General features: G+C 39.7%; 1 protein-coding gene and 1 pseudogene across 5 annotated transcripts in view; one reads left to right on the top strand and one right to left on the bottom strand.

Moving 5' to 3' along the window:
- Positions 1-15,058, bottom strand: part of ANKS1B (ankyrin repeat and sterile alpha motif domain containing 1B) — a 1,331,756-nt gene that overhangs the window by 1,000,142 nt on the left and 316,556 nt on the right. For all 5 annotated transcript variants that reach the window (XM_075551114.1, XM_075551115.1, XM_075551116.1 and 2 more), the window contains exon 9: positions 13,139-13,282. In XM_075551114.1, the coding sequence (XP_075407229.1) occupies positions 13,139-13,282 (144 nt within the window). The remainder of the gene's footprint in view (positions 1-13,138; positions 13,283-15,058) is intronic.
- Positions 5,041-6,210, top strand: LOC142450539 (midkine pseudogene; annotated as a pseudogene).

Below are 15,058 nucleotides of genomic sequence, written 5' to 3'. Positions count from 1 at the left end.
TACTGATTAATGATTTTTTAATGGCCTGTAACAATGTTTCCAAATATAAACAGGAGACGGAAAACTAAAATCAATACGTAATTAAATCTCTGTAAAACACTACATACAGATTATATTCAGTAGGTGTGGTTCCGAGTTGGCTGATAATCATGAGGTAAGGGTTTTGAAACCACCAGTCACTCACCTGGGAGAAAGATGAATCTTTAAACTTCTGGAAAGATTTACAATCTCAGAAACCCACAGTGGCAGTTCTACCCTGTCTTACAGGGTCACTATCAGCCAGAATTAATGAGGGCAGTTTGATATATTACCACCAAAACTTATGTTTCCTATTATTACATTTGATATAATGCCAGAGACCTACGGAGGTTTTCAGATATCTACAACATAAGCTATTTAAGGGTAAGGACCGATTTTTATTTTTGAAATCAAGGGCTACTACTGCATTTACCAGTTGATTATTACATTTGGTAATTATAGAATAGAATGATTATTAAAATCATTGGATATTTATTTTTCTTTTCTAACTTTTCAATATAAGTTTTCAATACTGTTTCTCTGACTTAATCTTTTCAGTATCATTATCCGTTAGTAAATATAGTTTCAATCTGTCCCATTTATGATTATAAAATCTGAGGTTGATTATTGTCAGGTATTTATTAGGTCGCAAGGATTTTTAAAAGAAAATCAGGGTAATAAGTAGAAACATATCATGTCACCTCTTCTAATCAGATATAAGATAATGAACATAAGAATATAAAAAAGCAAATTAGACTTACTATCTGTAAATGAATCATATGTCCAGAAACACCTAGGTACTAAACTAAAATTCAAATAATAAGTTCAAAGATGCTACGAGTTGTAGGATAAATTTACATTCGACATAACTCTAGCATCAAAATATTAACCATTACACACTAAACATAGTCATATTATAAAATGAAGATTTTTATATGTATATGATATACATATTGATAAATGTTAAGCTCATCTCCAATAGAAGTCACACACATACAAACACAATGATAATCTATATAGTTAGAATATTAAAAAACAATTAGGGGGAAATGGATGTGTCCCCCTCTATTAAAAGAAAACCTCACTGCCATCAAGTCAATTCTGATTCAAAGGGACCCTGTAAGAGAGAGTAAATCTTCCCCTTTAAGTGTCCTGGATTTTAAATCTTTACAGGAATAAACAGCCTTCTCTTTTTTCTCTGAGCAGTTTGTGGGCTAGAACAGCTAACTTTGTGGTTAGTACCTCAGTGCGTTAAACAAAAAAAATACTGAGACTCAAGCAAATTTATAGATTTCATGCAGTAAAAAAATCCCAAGAAGGACACTTTTAACATTTGGAATAATCATAAAATATAAATATAGAAAACAATCATAGCAGTGAAAAGAATTAATATAAAATATTTATGCTACTTTATATTTCAAGGAACATATTTTTTAAAGAAAAATTCAGAGATCCCAGAAGTAAATGCACAAGGAAAGAAATTTTTGTTATTGTTTCTAGACACAGAGGATGTCAGAGGAAACCTAGATACTAACAATAAAAAATGAAAGAAAACAGGTAAGTGTATAGAGCCATAGTCGATGTTTTTTAAAAAGAAATTCAGGATGGGAGAGATTGTAAAAATAAAACAATAATTTTAAATTTCATAGCTTTAAAACTACACAAGGCACTGACACATTCAAATGAAGACAAAAGAAAAGCTTCCCACTGGGAAATGTTGTGTGATGAATACAACTACTAAAATATTAACCACAATATTGAAGGAAATAATACATTTATTGAAGTAATACTAGTCTTTACATAAAATTGAACAATTGGAAAATCTAATTTTTACATTTTATAATTTTCAAAACATGTGAAAAATTCAATTACTCCTGGGTCGACAGAATCAGGTAATGGGCACCAGAAGACCCAAAACCAACAAAACATTGTTGAGAACGAGGGGGGCTCAGTGCAGAAACCCCAAACCCAGCTGTAGACAATAGGACATCCCCTCACAGAAAATTCATAAGAAAGGAATGAGTCAACCAGGGCGCAGTATAGGATCAAGGAAACCACACAATATTCCTCTGGTTGTTTGAAGCTTCTGCACCCCCTACCACCATGAGTCCTGCCTTTCAGATTTGGCTAGACTAGACCATGTAAACTGGTACAGATAAGAGTTCAGACACACAGAATCCAAGTTAGATAAACCCCTCAGGTACAGAAATGGGAGTAGTGATACCAGGAGGGTAAGGGGAATGTGGGGGAGAGAAGGGAAGGAAGCGGGAACTGATCCCAATGATGGATGCATAACCCCCCACCCCCACCAATGGGGATGAACAACAGGTAGACCAGTCAGTGTACAATATGAAAACAATGTTATAATTTATCAAGGGGTGATAAGGGAGGGAAGAAGAAAAGGGGAGCTGATACCAAGGACTCAAACAGAAAGTAAATGTTTAGAAAATGGTGATGGCAACATATGTACAAATATGCTAGATATAATTGATGTATGGAATGTTATAAGAGCTATAATAGCCCCCAATTTTTAAAAATAAAGTTTAAAAATGTAATTACTCCAAAGCCAGTAAAATAACAAAAGAAAGTAAAATGAAATTAAACAACAGCATAAGTTCGAGTGATAAGTGTAAATTCTTAAAAACTAGTATATTAGATATAATCATGTTATTGATGGCATTTTGAAGAGTAGCATGATCAGTAATTAAATTTAAATATGTTTCAAGAAGTCTACTTTTTGAAATATAGTAGAGTTTTTAATTAAAGAAATCTTTTTAGAAAGTAAGTTAGTTTATCTGGGATTTAATGGTAAACTCATCTTCATTTCTCTGGGTGGTCTTTCCTGCCAGTTCCTAAGCCACACTCACTTCCTTGCCCCACAGTCAGGCCACATTGTGCCTGATTCCAGCACTTTCTTCTGTCCTTCCATATGTAAAGTAGATGAGGGTATATTATTAAAAACAAGATCTCATACATATGTAGAGATGTAGAAATGAAGCAAATCAACAGTTAGAAGGAACAGTAAATGTCAATGGACTTAATGCACCAATCAAAAGACAAAGTGTAACAGACTGGACTAAGAAACAATATCCATCAATCTGCTGCCTCCAAGAGATGCACTTCAAACTCAAAAACAGACAGAGTCAAAGGATGGCAAAAAGTTTACCAAGCTAATGGCAATCAAATAAAAGCAGAGGTAGCAATACTAATGTCCAACAGAATACACTTCAAAGTACATGACATAACAAGAGACCTGGGCATTACATAATGCCCAAGGGGTCAAAAAGCCAACAACACATAACCATAAATAACACAGATGTGCCCAACTAAAGACCTGTGAAATTCATCAGCCAAATCCTCAAAGAAATGAAGAGAAATCACCAGATCAGTAATAACTATGAGACTTTAGCACACCACTCTTAAGGAAAGAAAGATCAACAGATAAGTAAGAAGCTCAATAAAGAAAGAGATAAGCTGAACAACAGAAATAACTCACCTTTATAGATATATACAGAGTTCTTCAACCAACAGTTATATATATATATATTAGAATTAGGGATGAAATGGATGGTATCACAACAGATCCAAATGAAATAAAAAGAATAATAACTCAGTACTAGGAAAGACCATATTCCATCAAATTCAATAATCAAGATGACATGGACAAATACCTAGAAAAATACTATCTTCCTAAACTAACCCATTAAGAACTTAAACACACCCACAGCAGAAGAAGAAATGGACAAACTCATCTAGAAACTCCCAACCAAAAAAAGCCCAGGACCAGATGGCTTCCCAGGAGAATTCTACCAAGTATTCAGAGAAGAACTGTCACCAATTCTACACAAACTATTTCAGAATAGAGAAAGGAACAGCAAACTTCCAAACTCATTCTAAGAAGCCAACCTAACCCTGATACTAAAACTAGGGAAAGACCCCACAAAGATGGAAACCTACAGACTGATATTCCTCATGAACAAAGATGTAAAATTATCAACAAAATCATGGCCAATAAGAATCCAACAACAAAAAACATCATTACCAAGTGGGATTCAAACCAGGGATACAAGCATGGTTCAACATTTGAAAAACAATGTAATCCATTACATAAACAAGATACAGGATAAGAACCAGGGGATCATATTAATTGATGCAGAAAAAACGTTGACACTATCCATGCATAACAAAATCTGTTAAGATGGAAATAGAGGGGAAATCCTCAACACAATAAAGACCATATATGAAAATCTAATAACCAATATTATACTCAATGAACAAAAGCTGAAAACATTCCCACTAAATAAGGAAACCCAACAAGGGTGTCTTATCCCCACTCTGATTTGACATTGTGTTGGAAGTCCTTGACAGAACATTAAGATAACCACAGGAAATCAAAGGAGTGCAACTAGACAAAGAAGAAGTGAAAATTTTGCTATATGCAGATGTGATTTTAGAGAGAGAGAATCTTAAGGTATACCCAATAGGATTGTTGGAATCGATTGAGCAGTTTGCAGTGTCTGGATATAAGAATAACAAGCAGAAACAGATTGGCTTCCTATATTCTAATGAAGAGAATTCCAGAAAAAGATATCAAGAAAACTATATCATTCACAATTGCCACTCAAAAGTTGAGCTACCTAGGAATAAACATAATGAAATAAACAAAAGACCTGTACAAAGAAAACCACAAAACATTACTACAATAAACAAAAACAGACTAACACGAATGGAAGAATATATTATATCCATGGACAGAAAGACTCAGTATCATGAACATGTCAATATTACTTAAAACTATCTACAAATTCAAAAAATCTGATTCAAATTCCAACGTCATTCGTTACAGAAATGGAAAAGCTAATTACCAACTATATGGAGAGGGAAGAAGCCCAGGATAAGCAAAGCACTCCTCAAAACAAAGAACAAAGTAGGTGCTCTTGAACAGCCTCACCTCAAAACCTACTACACAGTCACAGGTGTCAAGACAGCCAGGTACTGGTATAATGATCGATACATGGACCAATGGATCAGAGCAAAAACCTCAGAAATAAAAACATCTGCATACAGACCATTGATTTTTTACAAAGGTCCAATAAACATTCCATGGTAAGGGGAGAGGCCCTCTCCAATAATGTGTGCTGGAAAAATGAGATATCCACTGAAGAAAGAAGATCCATATCTCACCCCCTGCACACAAAAAAACTCAAGGTGGATCAAAGACAAATCTAAAACCAAAAGTTATCAGCATTAAACACCAGAACATTGAGTCAAATGTGGGTAAAGGGAGACAATGGACAGGGCTGCCAGATATTACAAAGGAAACACACACCGTGGAAGACAAAATAAATAAATAGGATCTGTTAAAAATAAAACACTGGTATACATCAAACAATTTCGTTAAAAGAGTAAAATGAGACAAAAGGGGCCGCGGCGGCCGGAGCAGGACGGGCGGGAGCCCGGAGGGAGCTAAGCATCGCGGACAGCGAGCGAGATACAGCGCCAAGCCTTCCTCCTCCTCGCCCTCCTGGCGCTCACTTCCGTGGCGGCCAAAAAAGAAAGACAAGGTGAAGAAGGGCGGCCCGGGCAGCCGTGAGCCGAGTGGGCCTGGGGGCCCTGCACCCCCAGCAGCAAGGACTGCGGCGTGGGTTTCCGTGAGGGCACCTGCAGGACCCAGACCCAGCGTATCCGGTGCAGAGTACCCTGCAACTGGAAGAAGGAGTTTGGAGCCGACTGTAAGTACAAGTTTGAGAACTGGGGGGCGTGCGATGGGGGCACAGGCACCAAGGCCCGCCAGGGCACCCTGAAGAAGGCGCGGTATAATGCCCAGTGCCAGGACACCATCCTCGTGATGAAGCCTTGCACCCCGAAGACCAAAGCCAAGGCCAAAGCCAAGAAGGGGAAGGGGAAGGACTAGAGGCCAGGTCTGGATGCCCCCACCCCCTGGCCTGCCCCTTCAGAGATGTCACCCACCAGTGTCTTCATCTCACTCGTTAGCTTTATCAAACACACCGGCCTCTCCCCTGCCCCCCACACTCCCCACCCCACCCCCACACACACTCCAAGTGGAGAGGGACTAGGGTTGTTTTCTGGAACGTTCCAGGCTCCTCCCAAACAGATTTCACTCGTGCACGCTCCCCACAACCTTTTGTACTTCCCCACATGGCGCCATTACTAAGAAGCAAATAAACCGTTTTCCGTACCCCCCCCCCAAAAAAAGAGTAAAATGAGAGCCCACAGATTAGGAAACGATATTTAGCAATGTCATAATGGACAAAGGGCTAATTGCTAAAATCTACACTATACCACAAGGCTACAACAAGAAAAGCAAAACTAACAACCATCTGATAAGGCGGGCTAAGGACATAAAGAGATGGTTCCTAAAGGATGGCAACCGAATGGCTAATAAGCACAAGAGAAAATGCTCTTGTTCACTAGCCACCGAGGAAAGGTGAGTTCAAACAACCATGAGATACCATCTAACACCCATAAACATAGTCCAATTTTTTAAAAACTGAGAACAAATGCTGCAGAGGGTGTGATGAGATTGGGACTCTTCTACACTGCGAGTGGGCTTGCAAATACGTATCACCACTCTGCAAAGTGACAGGGCAATTCCTAAAACAGTGGTGATTGAAGTACCGCGTGGTTCAGCAATACCATAACTGGGCACATACCCCGAAGAAATCAGAAACAGATCATGAACAGACATATTCTCCCTCACATTCACTGCAGTACAGCTGACAATAGCAAGAAGTTGGAAACAGTAAATTCCCATGAATAAAAGATTGCATAGAAAACAAAAACTCTGGTATATACACACACAATGGAATAACACCCATCCCTAAATAAACAGAGATGAAACCATGAACACCGCATGACATAGAGGGATCTGGAAACATTATGCTGAGTGAAGTTTATCAATTACAAAAGGTCAAATCTTATCTGAGTCCACTGCTGTAGGGACAAGCAGCAGGAGGGGCACAAGCTCAGGCTTGCAAGACCTAGGAGACATCCCGATTGGTGCCAACGAACCATGTACCACCCTAACCATATACCACCCACAACCATATACCACCCTAACCATATACCACCCTAACCATATACCACCCATAACCATATACCACACACAACCATATACCACCCACAACCATATACCACCCACAACCATATACCACCCTAACCATATACCACCCACAACCATATACCACCCTAACCATATACCACCCTAACCATATACCACCCACAACCACATACCAGCCACTTTAGGTGTGATTCTCGAAAGGCACTTTGGCAGAGGGATCCTCATATCAGCTGAGATCAAATTGTCAAGGGAGGGGGAGGGGATATTGAGTACTGAGAGGCTGCTGTGTAAAGTTAAGAAGAGGTCCCCCAGACAGGTGAGCATCCCTATCTGAAGGATGAGGGAAACTGATGGGAAAGTCACATCAGGAAAGGTGAAAGGGAGCAGACAAATCCATGACTGCTAGAAAAAAAGGGACTACCGACTTCCAAGTAGGGGGTAAATGGCCAAAAATACTTTTAATAACCAGGGGTGTATACCTGGTAAAATTCACCAAATAAGCCATATCGGGGCTTTGAATCTGGGATCTTCAAGGTGCACCAGACACTCCAAAGGCTACACCAGAGAGATCTGATGTGGAATCTCCACTAGGTAAACTGGACTTGACCTCAAACACCCTTTTGACCTGATCACTTAATACTTCTTTATGCCTGATGAAGCAGTAGACAACTGTCAGTGGGTACACAATCATTGATATCAATATCCTACATGCTGTATTAAGATGTATATTATTCTGGCAAACCTGTGACTGACATTCTCTGTGAATATTGTTGTAAATTGTCCCTGACAACCAACTCCTATTGCTTGTGGAAATAGCATGCGGCCATGCGAAGGATCGATTCTGTACAAGTGACTAATTCAGGTTTTGCGATATGAGTTAGCCTACATTGGCTCAATATTCCTCTCTCAATAGTGCCTTAAAAAATTAGTACCAGGGGTGTGTTAGTCTGAGTAGACTAGAGAAACAAAATTCATAGTCACTCATTTTATAAGATAAAGTTTTATATAAGGATAAGTGTACATTAAGAAAGCATCCCAACCCAATCCAGACCAAGTCCATAAGTCCAACATTAGCCCATATGTCCGACACTGATCTACAAAGTCCTCCTCAAACTCACAAAGCACATGCAATGATGCCGAATGCAGGAGGAAAGCTGAATCAGTGGGTTTATAAGCATCTCAGCACTGACAGGAGTCTCCACACGGCTGCTCCAGCACCCAGGGCTGCATCGGGGTAGGTCCATGTGGCTTCTGCTCAAGGAAGTCTCACAGGAAGTGAGCTTGTCAGCTGAAGCAGAGAACTGGCTAAGGCAGCCGCACTCTGGTCCGGCCGTCAGAGAGCAAGGGGCTACTGAACGACAATATTAATGGAAGATCTTTATGCCACAGGTAGATGATCAATTAGATTCTCTACGATAATTAACAAGGAGATCTCTAAAGGAGCCAAAGGCAGATAAAAAAATATATAGATCCAGGATAGGGTTTGGGACTCCCACTAAATCCTAGCTCCAATTGAAGAACAATTAGATCTTACATCATGACACTGACCAATACCTACCCTCAGGAGGGGAACATAGACGATATGGATGCTACAGAAAAGGGTAATGAAGAAATCAGATGCTGCCTGGCTATTGGATAAAATAGTATCTTCAGTTTTAAAGGTTTATTTCCAAACAAGCAGCCATCTCAGGAATATGTCAACCAAGTCCTCAAGGAAGAAGTACACCAGCATTCGTTACCAAAGGATTGAAAATAAGATAATCCAAAGCCAAAGGGAGGAATAGTATCAGAGACTAAAATATGAGGTTTGAAGAAGGTTCCTGATGACACAATGACAGTGGAAGCCCAAGATACATTGTGAGAACTACATAGGAAAGAAGCCTCTGATAATTACCCTCTATCCATCATAGAGTAATGGGAAGATCCTGGTTACCAAACATTGTGCATGGAAGAAACTTCCATGGGGATAACAATGATAAACCTGACTTGAACGGTTAAAACCTACTCAGTTAATCCCCAACCACCACCACCACCACCACCATCACTACCACCACCTCCACCACCACCACCTCCACCACCATCACACCACCACCACCACCACCACCACCATCACCACCTCCACCACCATCACACCACCACCACCACCATCACACCACCACCACCTCCACCACCACCACCACTACCACCTCCACCACCATCACACCACCACCACCACCACCACCACCATCACCACCACCACCTCCACCACCATCACACCACCACCACCACCACCACCATCACCACCTCCACCACCATCACACCACCACCACCACCATCACCACCACCACCTCCACCACCACCACCACCACCAACACCTCCACCACCACCATCACCCCAAAGCATGTTTGGGCTGCCTGATCTGATCTTCAACATTTTCTGTGGTTTTTTTGTTCATTTGTTTTCACATTGGCATCTATATGAGATGTATTTTGTCATTGGGGATAGCCCTCTTAAATTACTATCTGCTGTATGTCATTCTGTTTTTTCAGTATAGCAAACCCAGGGTTGGTGAACGATAGGAACAGCAAATAGAATACGGGCTCTTAAGGGATACATTGGAGGAAAGGGAAGGAAGAGAGTGCTTTGGAGCTGATTGTGGAAGCAATTGTACAATGCTGTTTGATGTGATGGAACTGTGGAATGGCAAGGTGTCTGTATTAGCTCCCAATAAAATGGTTTGGGCGGGGGGCGGGCAAGAAAAAGGAAAATTTTTAGTTTTAAGTGAAAAAATAGATCTCCAGAATAAATGCATTTGCTACTGATTTCTTCAACTGTACTTCTGACCGACTACATGCTATGAACAGACATGGCCTTCCCTTAAGGAGCTCCAAGTTCAACATATAGAAATATCTTTTCAAGGTTGGAAAAACGGCCGCCCAAAAAAGTTCACTGTCATTGAGTCATCACTACATAGCAACGTACATAGTTCATATAAGGTGCAGGGAGTTTTTAGGTGCTATATACTGATTTGATTATTTCGTTTTCTACAGTAAATTAATATTAGAATCTTGCCATGTTCAATTTATGAAATGTGTGATGGTTTCCCAGGTACCAACTACTTGATATATGATACAAATATACATATGTAGGGATTATGTGTATTTGCCATGCATAAATCAAGATCAATGATATACTATTATTGTTATTTTGTGTCTTACACTGTCCATTGTGTCCCTTCACCCACATTTATGTTATTCATCCCCCTGGGGGATGGGCTTTATATCCAACCTTGTGATGGGCTCTCTCTTTCTACCCCTTCCACCCACCCCACCCTGACTATTCCCCTACCTTCATGATATCGCTACTCCTACTACTTACTGTTCCTGGGAGTTTTATCTGTCCTGAATTTCATGTGTTGAGAGTGCCTATCTGTACCAATGTGTATAATCCAGTCTAGCCAGATTTGTAAGGAAGAACTGGTTCATAGTAGTGGGGGGAGGGGGAGAGAGGAAGCATTCAGTAACTAGAGGAATGATGTGTGTTTCATAGGCGATATACTTCACCTTGGTTGAATCGTCCCTTCCTTGTAACCCTTCTGTGGGGAGATGTCCAATTGTCTGCAGATGGGCTTCACATCAACATAATTGTTTGTTTTGGAGCTTTTGATGCCTGATACCTGATCCTGTTAATACTTCATGATCACACAGTCTGGTCTGCTTCTTCCTTGTGGGCTTATTTGCTTCCCTCCTAGATGGCTGCTTGTTTAACATCAAGATTTTAAGACCCCAGACACTATATCTTTTGATAGCTGGGCACTATCTGTTTTCTTCACCACATTTTGTCTTCAGAGATTATGTCAGGAAGGTGAGTATCAAAGAGTGCCAGGTTATTAGCGCAAAGTGTTCTTGTGTAATTTAGGGAGGCCTGGAGTAGAGGCCCAAAGTCTGTCTACTATCTTAATAGGTTAACATGTAAATATATGTATATTGGCCTCTATCCCTTTCATTATAAATTAATATATTTACATATATACATGTCCGCAGGTATACCTCTATAAATAGTTTTTGCCTCCTACTTCTTTCCTCTATTTCCTTTCACCTTCCTCCTGTCCCACTAACATGCTCACCCTCCACTCAGCTCTCAGTAATTCCTCCTGGATACATTGCACTCGGTCAAACCCCACCAGGCATTATACACCACCTCACCACCAATTTTAGAACTCTCGTTGTTCCCTTATCCCTGAGTTTGTTGGCTCCCACTTCCCTCCACCTCCTTTCCCAGGAGCCCCAGTCCCATTGTTTTCTCCTCCGGATTGTTTGTCCTACTTATCTCACATAGATAGACATAGAGAAAAACAAGCAAACAAACAAACTTCCAATAGATTGTTCCAGATCTGTCGGCTGACTGTAGAGTGTTTTCCAATCATTTCTGATGAGGTGCCAAGCCCTGTCCCCCAAGTCAGAAGTCCATTTTCAGGATTCCTCAGGGCCTTGGCTTCTTTGCTTCCCTTGCTGCCCTGTTGCACTAACCTTCACATTTCACCCCGCTGTACGTTGGGCAGACCCGACACACTTTCCGCACAGTACTGTCTCATTTTTATCTCCAAAGAGTGGTGATGAGTAGTAAGCCTGATGCTTAACCCATTATACAACCAAGGATCCTGTGAGGCTATAACACATAGCAGGTATTTGAAGATTATTCTACAAAGATACAGAGTCTGGGGTCCTATAGGCTTGAAGATAAACAAGCGGCCATCTGAGAAACAAAAAGCCCACATGGAAGAAGCACACCAGCCTGTGAGATCACCAGGCAATGAAGGGATCAGGTATCAGGCACCAAAGACCAAAAAATATCATAGCATTGTGAATGAGAGGGAGTGCGGAGTGGGGACCCAAAGCCCATCTGTGGGAAATTGGACATCCCCTTGTGGAAGGGCTGCAGGGAGGAGATGAGCCAGTCAGGGTGCAGGGTAGCAACGATGAAACATACGACTTTCCTCTAGTTCTTGAATGCTTCCCTCCCCCCACTATTATGACCCCAATTCTACCTTAAAAATCTGGCTAGACCAGAGGATGTACATTGGTATAGATAGGAACTGGAAAAGCAGGGAATCCAGGATGGTTGATCCCTTCAGGACCAGCGATGAGAGTGCTGATACCCGGAGGGTTGAGGGAAAGTGATGGAGAAAGGTGGAACCAATCCCAAGAATCTACATATAAGCTCCTCCCTGGGGGATGGACAACAGAAAATTGGATGAAGGGAGACAGCAGACAGTGTAAGAAATGATAAAAAATTAATAATTTATGAAGGGTTCGTGTGGAAGGGGGGAAGGGGTAGAGAGGGAGGAAATGAGGAGCTGATATTAAGGGCTCAAGTAGAAAGCAAATGTTTTGAGAATGAGGGGGGAAACAAATGTGCAAAAGTGCTTGACACAATGGATGAATGGATGGATTGTATAAGAGTTGTACGTGCCCAAATAAAGTGATTAAAAAAAAAGAATTACAATAGATGCAATGGACAGTGTAAAGACTTCAAATTGGTGGTCAAACTTTTAGTGTTCTGGTCTCATTGTTTAGATTGTACTCCCAAATCTTCAGTGGTGCACAGTAATACTGCAATTTTTATTATGCTAAGAGAAATTCCGTGGATATGGTTTTTAAAGAGTCCTAATATATTTTCCCAAAACTCAATCTTCAGATTATCTTTTTAAATTATTTAAACATAAATTAAAATTTAATTTTAAAGTGTCATTCTTTAAAAATGATATCTTTCCAGCATAAATATTAAAATTCCTTGAAAAGACCGTTTTCCAAAAACTAGCATTAAAAACCAAACAAGACAGACACATAAAGATCATGTTAATTATGTGTCTGCAATTAGCACATGCCTATATCACAAACCATATGCCATTTAACTAACCCTTTAACAACAACAACAACAACAACAAAATCACAAAGCAAGCCAGACAGTAATTGTAATTTTAGGGAATAAAACATTTACCTAAAAACATCGGCAACCATCTTAACGCTTTGCCATACTTTAAGAAAAGTAGACTTTTACCTGTGCAAGAATGGGAAAACCAAGATTCCTACATCCATTACAAGGGGTTAATGCTTCCCAAATTCCTGAGGGCCCACAAGTGTTTTCATCATCATCATCTTCTTCTACTTCTCCTGGTGACAAATTTATTGTAGATGAAGTTCTCTGAAATTAAATTTATATTATACCAACATATTATATCATTGTTATTTAGCATCAAGATTACATAAATCACTTGTGATATATCAGACAAGAGTATATAAGCTATAAGCAGACAAGAGTCAGCTTACTTCTAGGTATAATTCCATAACTGTACTGAGTCAAAACCACGCATAAGCCAATTAAAGTTGAAAATGAAGTAACATAAAATATGGCATTTATAAAGAAGAATAAGATATGGTAATAACATGAGAAAATATTTGGATAGCAATACATAAGAAAAATCTTATTCATCAATGTTTAGGCACAAAACTTTTAATATGCTATTAAAGGTATAGCTATTGAAATAGGAATTGCTAAAGAGGCTTTTTTTTTACAATGTCACAAACAGGAAACAAAATTTCATAGTGTACATATACCAGGGGTAATAGTTTGATTCATGATGAGTCTCCCATGTTGAACATATTGATTTATTTGTGTTACCCCCCCAAAATCTCAATGATAGCAGTAAGGCAATTTTAAAAAATTGGTTTAAGCCACAATGACAAGGATATTAGTTAAGATAAGTAGTTAAATATTACCTGATTTACCAAAACAAACAAGCTGAAAGCAAAGTATTGACAAGGCAATCACAAAAATGCCAGACCTTTTTATGACTCGGGTCAGGATGCCTGAGAAATTGGAGAGCCTGACGCCCTGTGAAAGTGTAGGTGAGGTGAGCTGAAGGAGCACAGAAAGTCCTGTTTCTTTTTCCACTCAGGAAACTAGACTATCACCGCCTAGTAAGAAATTGAAAGTTTGTTTTTCTGGAGAGGTTGAAGTAAAGGCACTAGGAACTTAAATACAAGTAGACTGGGCCATCCAGTGACGTCCCACATTTGCTTTAGAGAACATGACAGTCATGTCCCTTTGTCCTGGTTATGAAACAAGAATATTTGTCTCAGACATTGACCTTCCAAGAAAACTATCCAGAATTACTCCATAAAATGGTGGGCTACATATCATAGCACATCTTGTGAAGTTCATCAACAGCACCTTTCACCACGCTCCACCAACACGGTTCCTAGAAATATACACCAGTACCTATAACCTCTGTGCACTGGGAGAAAGGCTCGACTGTAGACCAAAATAATTACACAGTTATGAATAGAACCTTCAGTGAGATCCAGGATACTGCAAACATGAGACGAGACCAGAAGGCTACAAAATAAATGAATACATAAACATCCAACAGGACTGGAAAAATAAGTATGAGGGAATTTCCAAGGTAAACGAGAAAAAAATATGAAGAGAAAACTAAGAAATTTCCAAACAAGATGTCCAACACCTGGAAAACATGTGCTCCAGAAATTAAAGAGTAGAAGTGAGAGGAAATGATCAAATGTTAGAATTTTTCCCAGAAGAAAAGTACCAAGCCCATAGGGTCTTCATGAAAAAAAAAAGTCATATATACAAATAAAAGGAGCCCTTGTGGGCACTGTGAGCTGAAATTTGAGCTAATAACCATAAGGTCAGTGGTTCAAACCCACCAATCACTCCTCAGAACGAAGCAGAAGCTGTCTGCCTCTATAAAGACCAAGTCTCAGAGACTCAAAGAAGCAAGTCCATGCTGCCCCAGAGGATCGTTTTGTCGGAATCAGATCAAATAGAGTAGTTATTTACAAGTAATGTTTTGTAATTTGTCTAGATATATTCCATCAGATGTTCAGCACAACACTGTAGATTGTTACTACATAACATATACATAATACACATGATTTATTGTAAGAATTTAGTTAATAC

Source organism: Tenrec ecaudatus, chromosome 6 (assembly GCF_050624435.1).
Source record: "Tenrec ecaudatus isolate mTenEca1 chromosome 6, mTenEca1.hap1, whole genome shotgun sequence".
NCBI lineage: Eukaryota > Metazoa > Chordata > Mammalia > Afrosoricida > Tenrecidae > Tenrec > Tenrec ecaudatus.
Note: the sequence above shows the minus strand (reverse complement) of the source record. Positions and strands in the feature narration are given on the sequence as shown.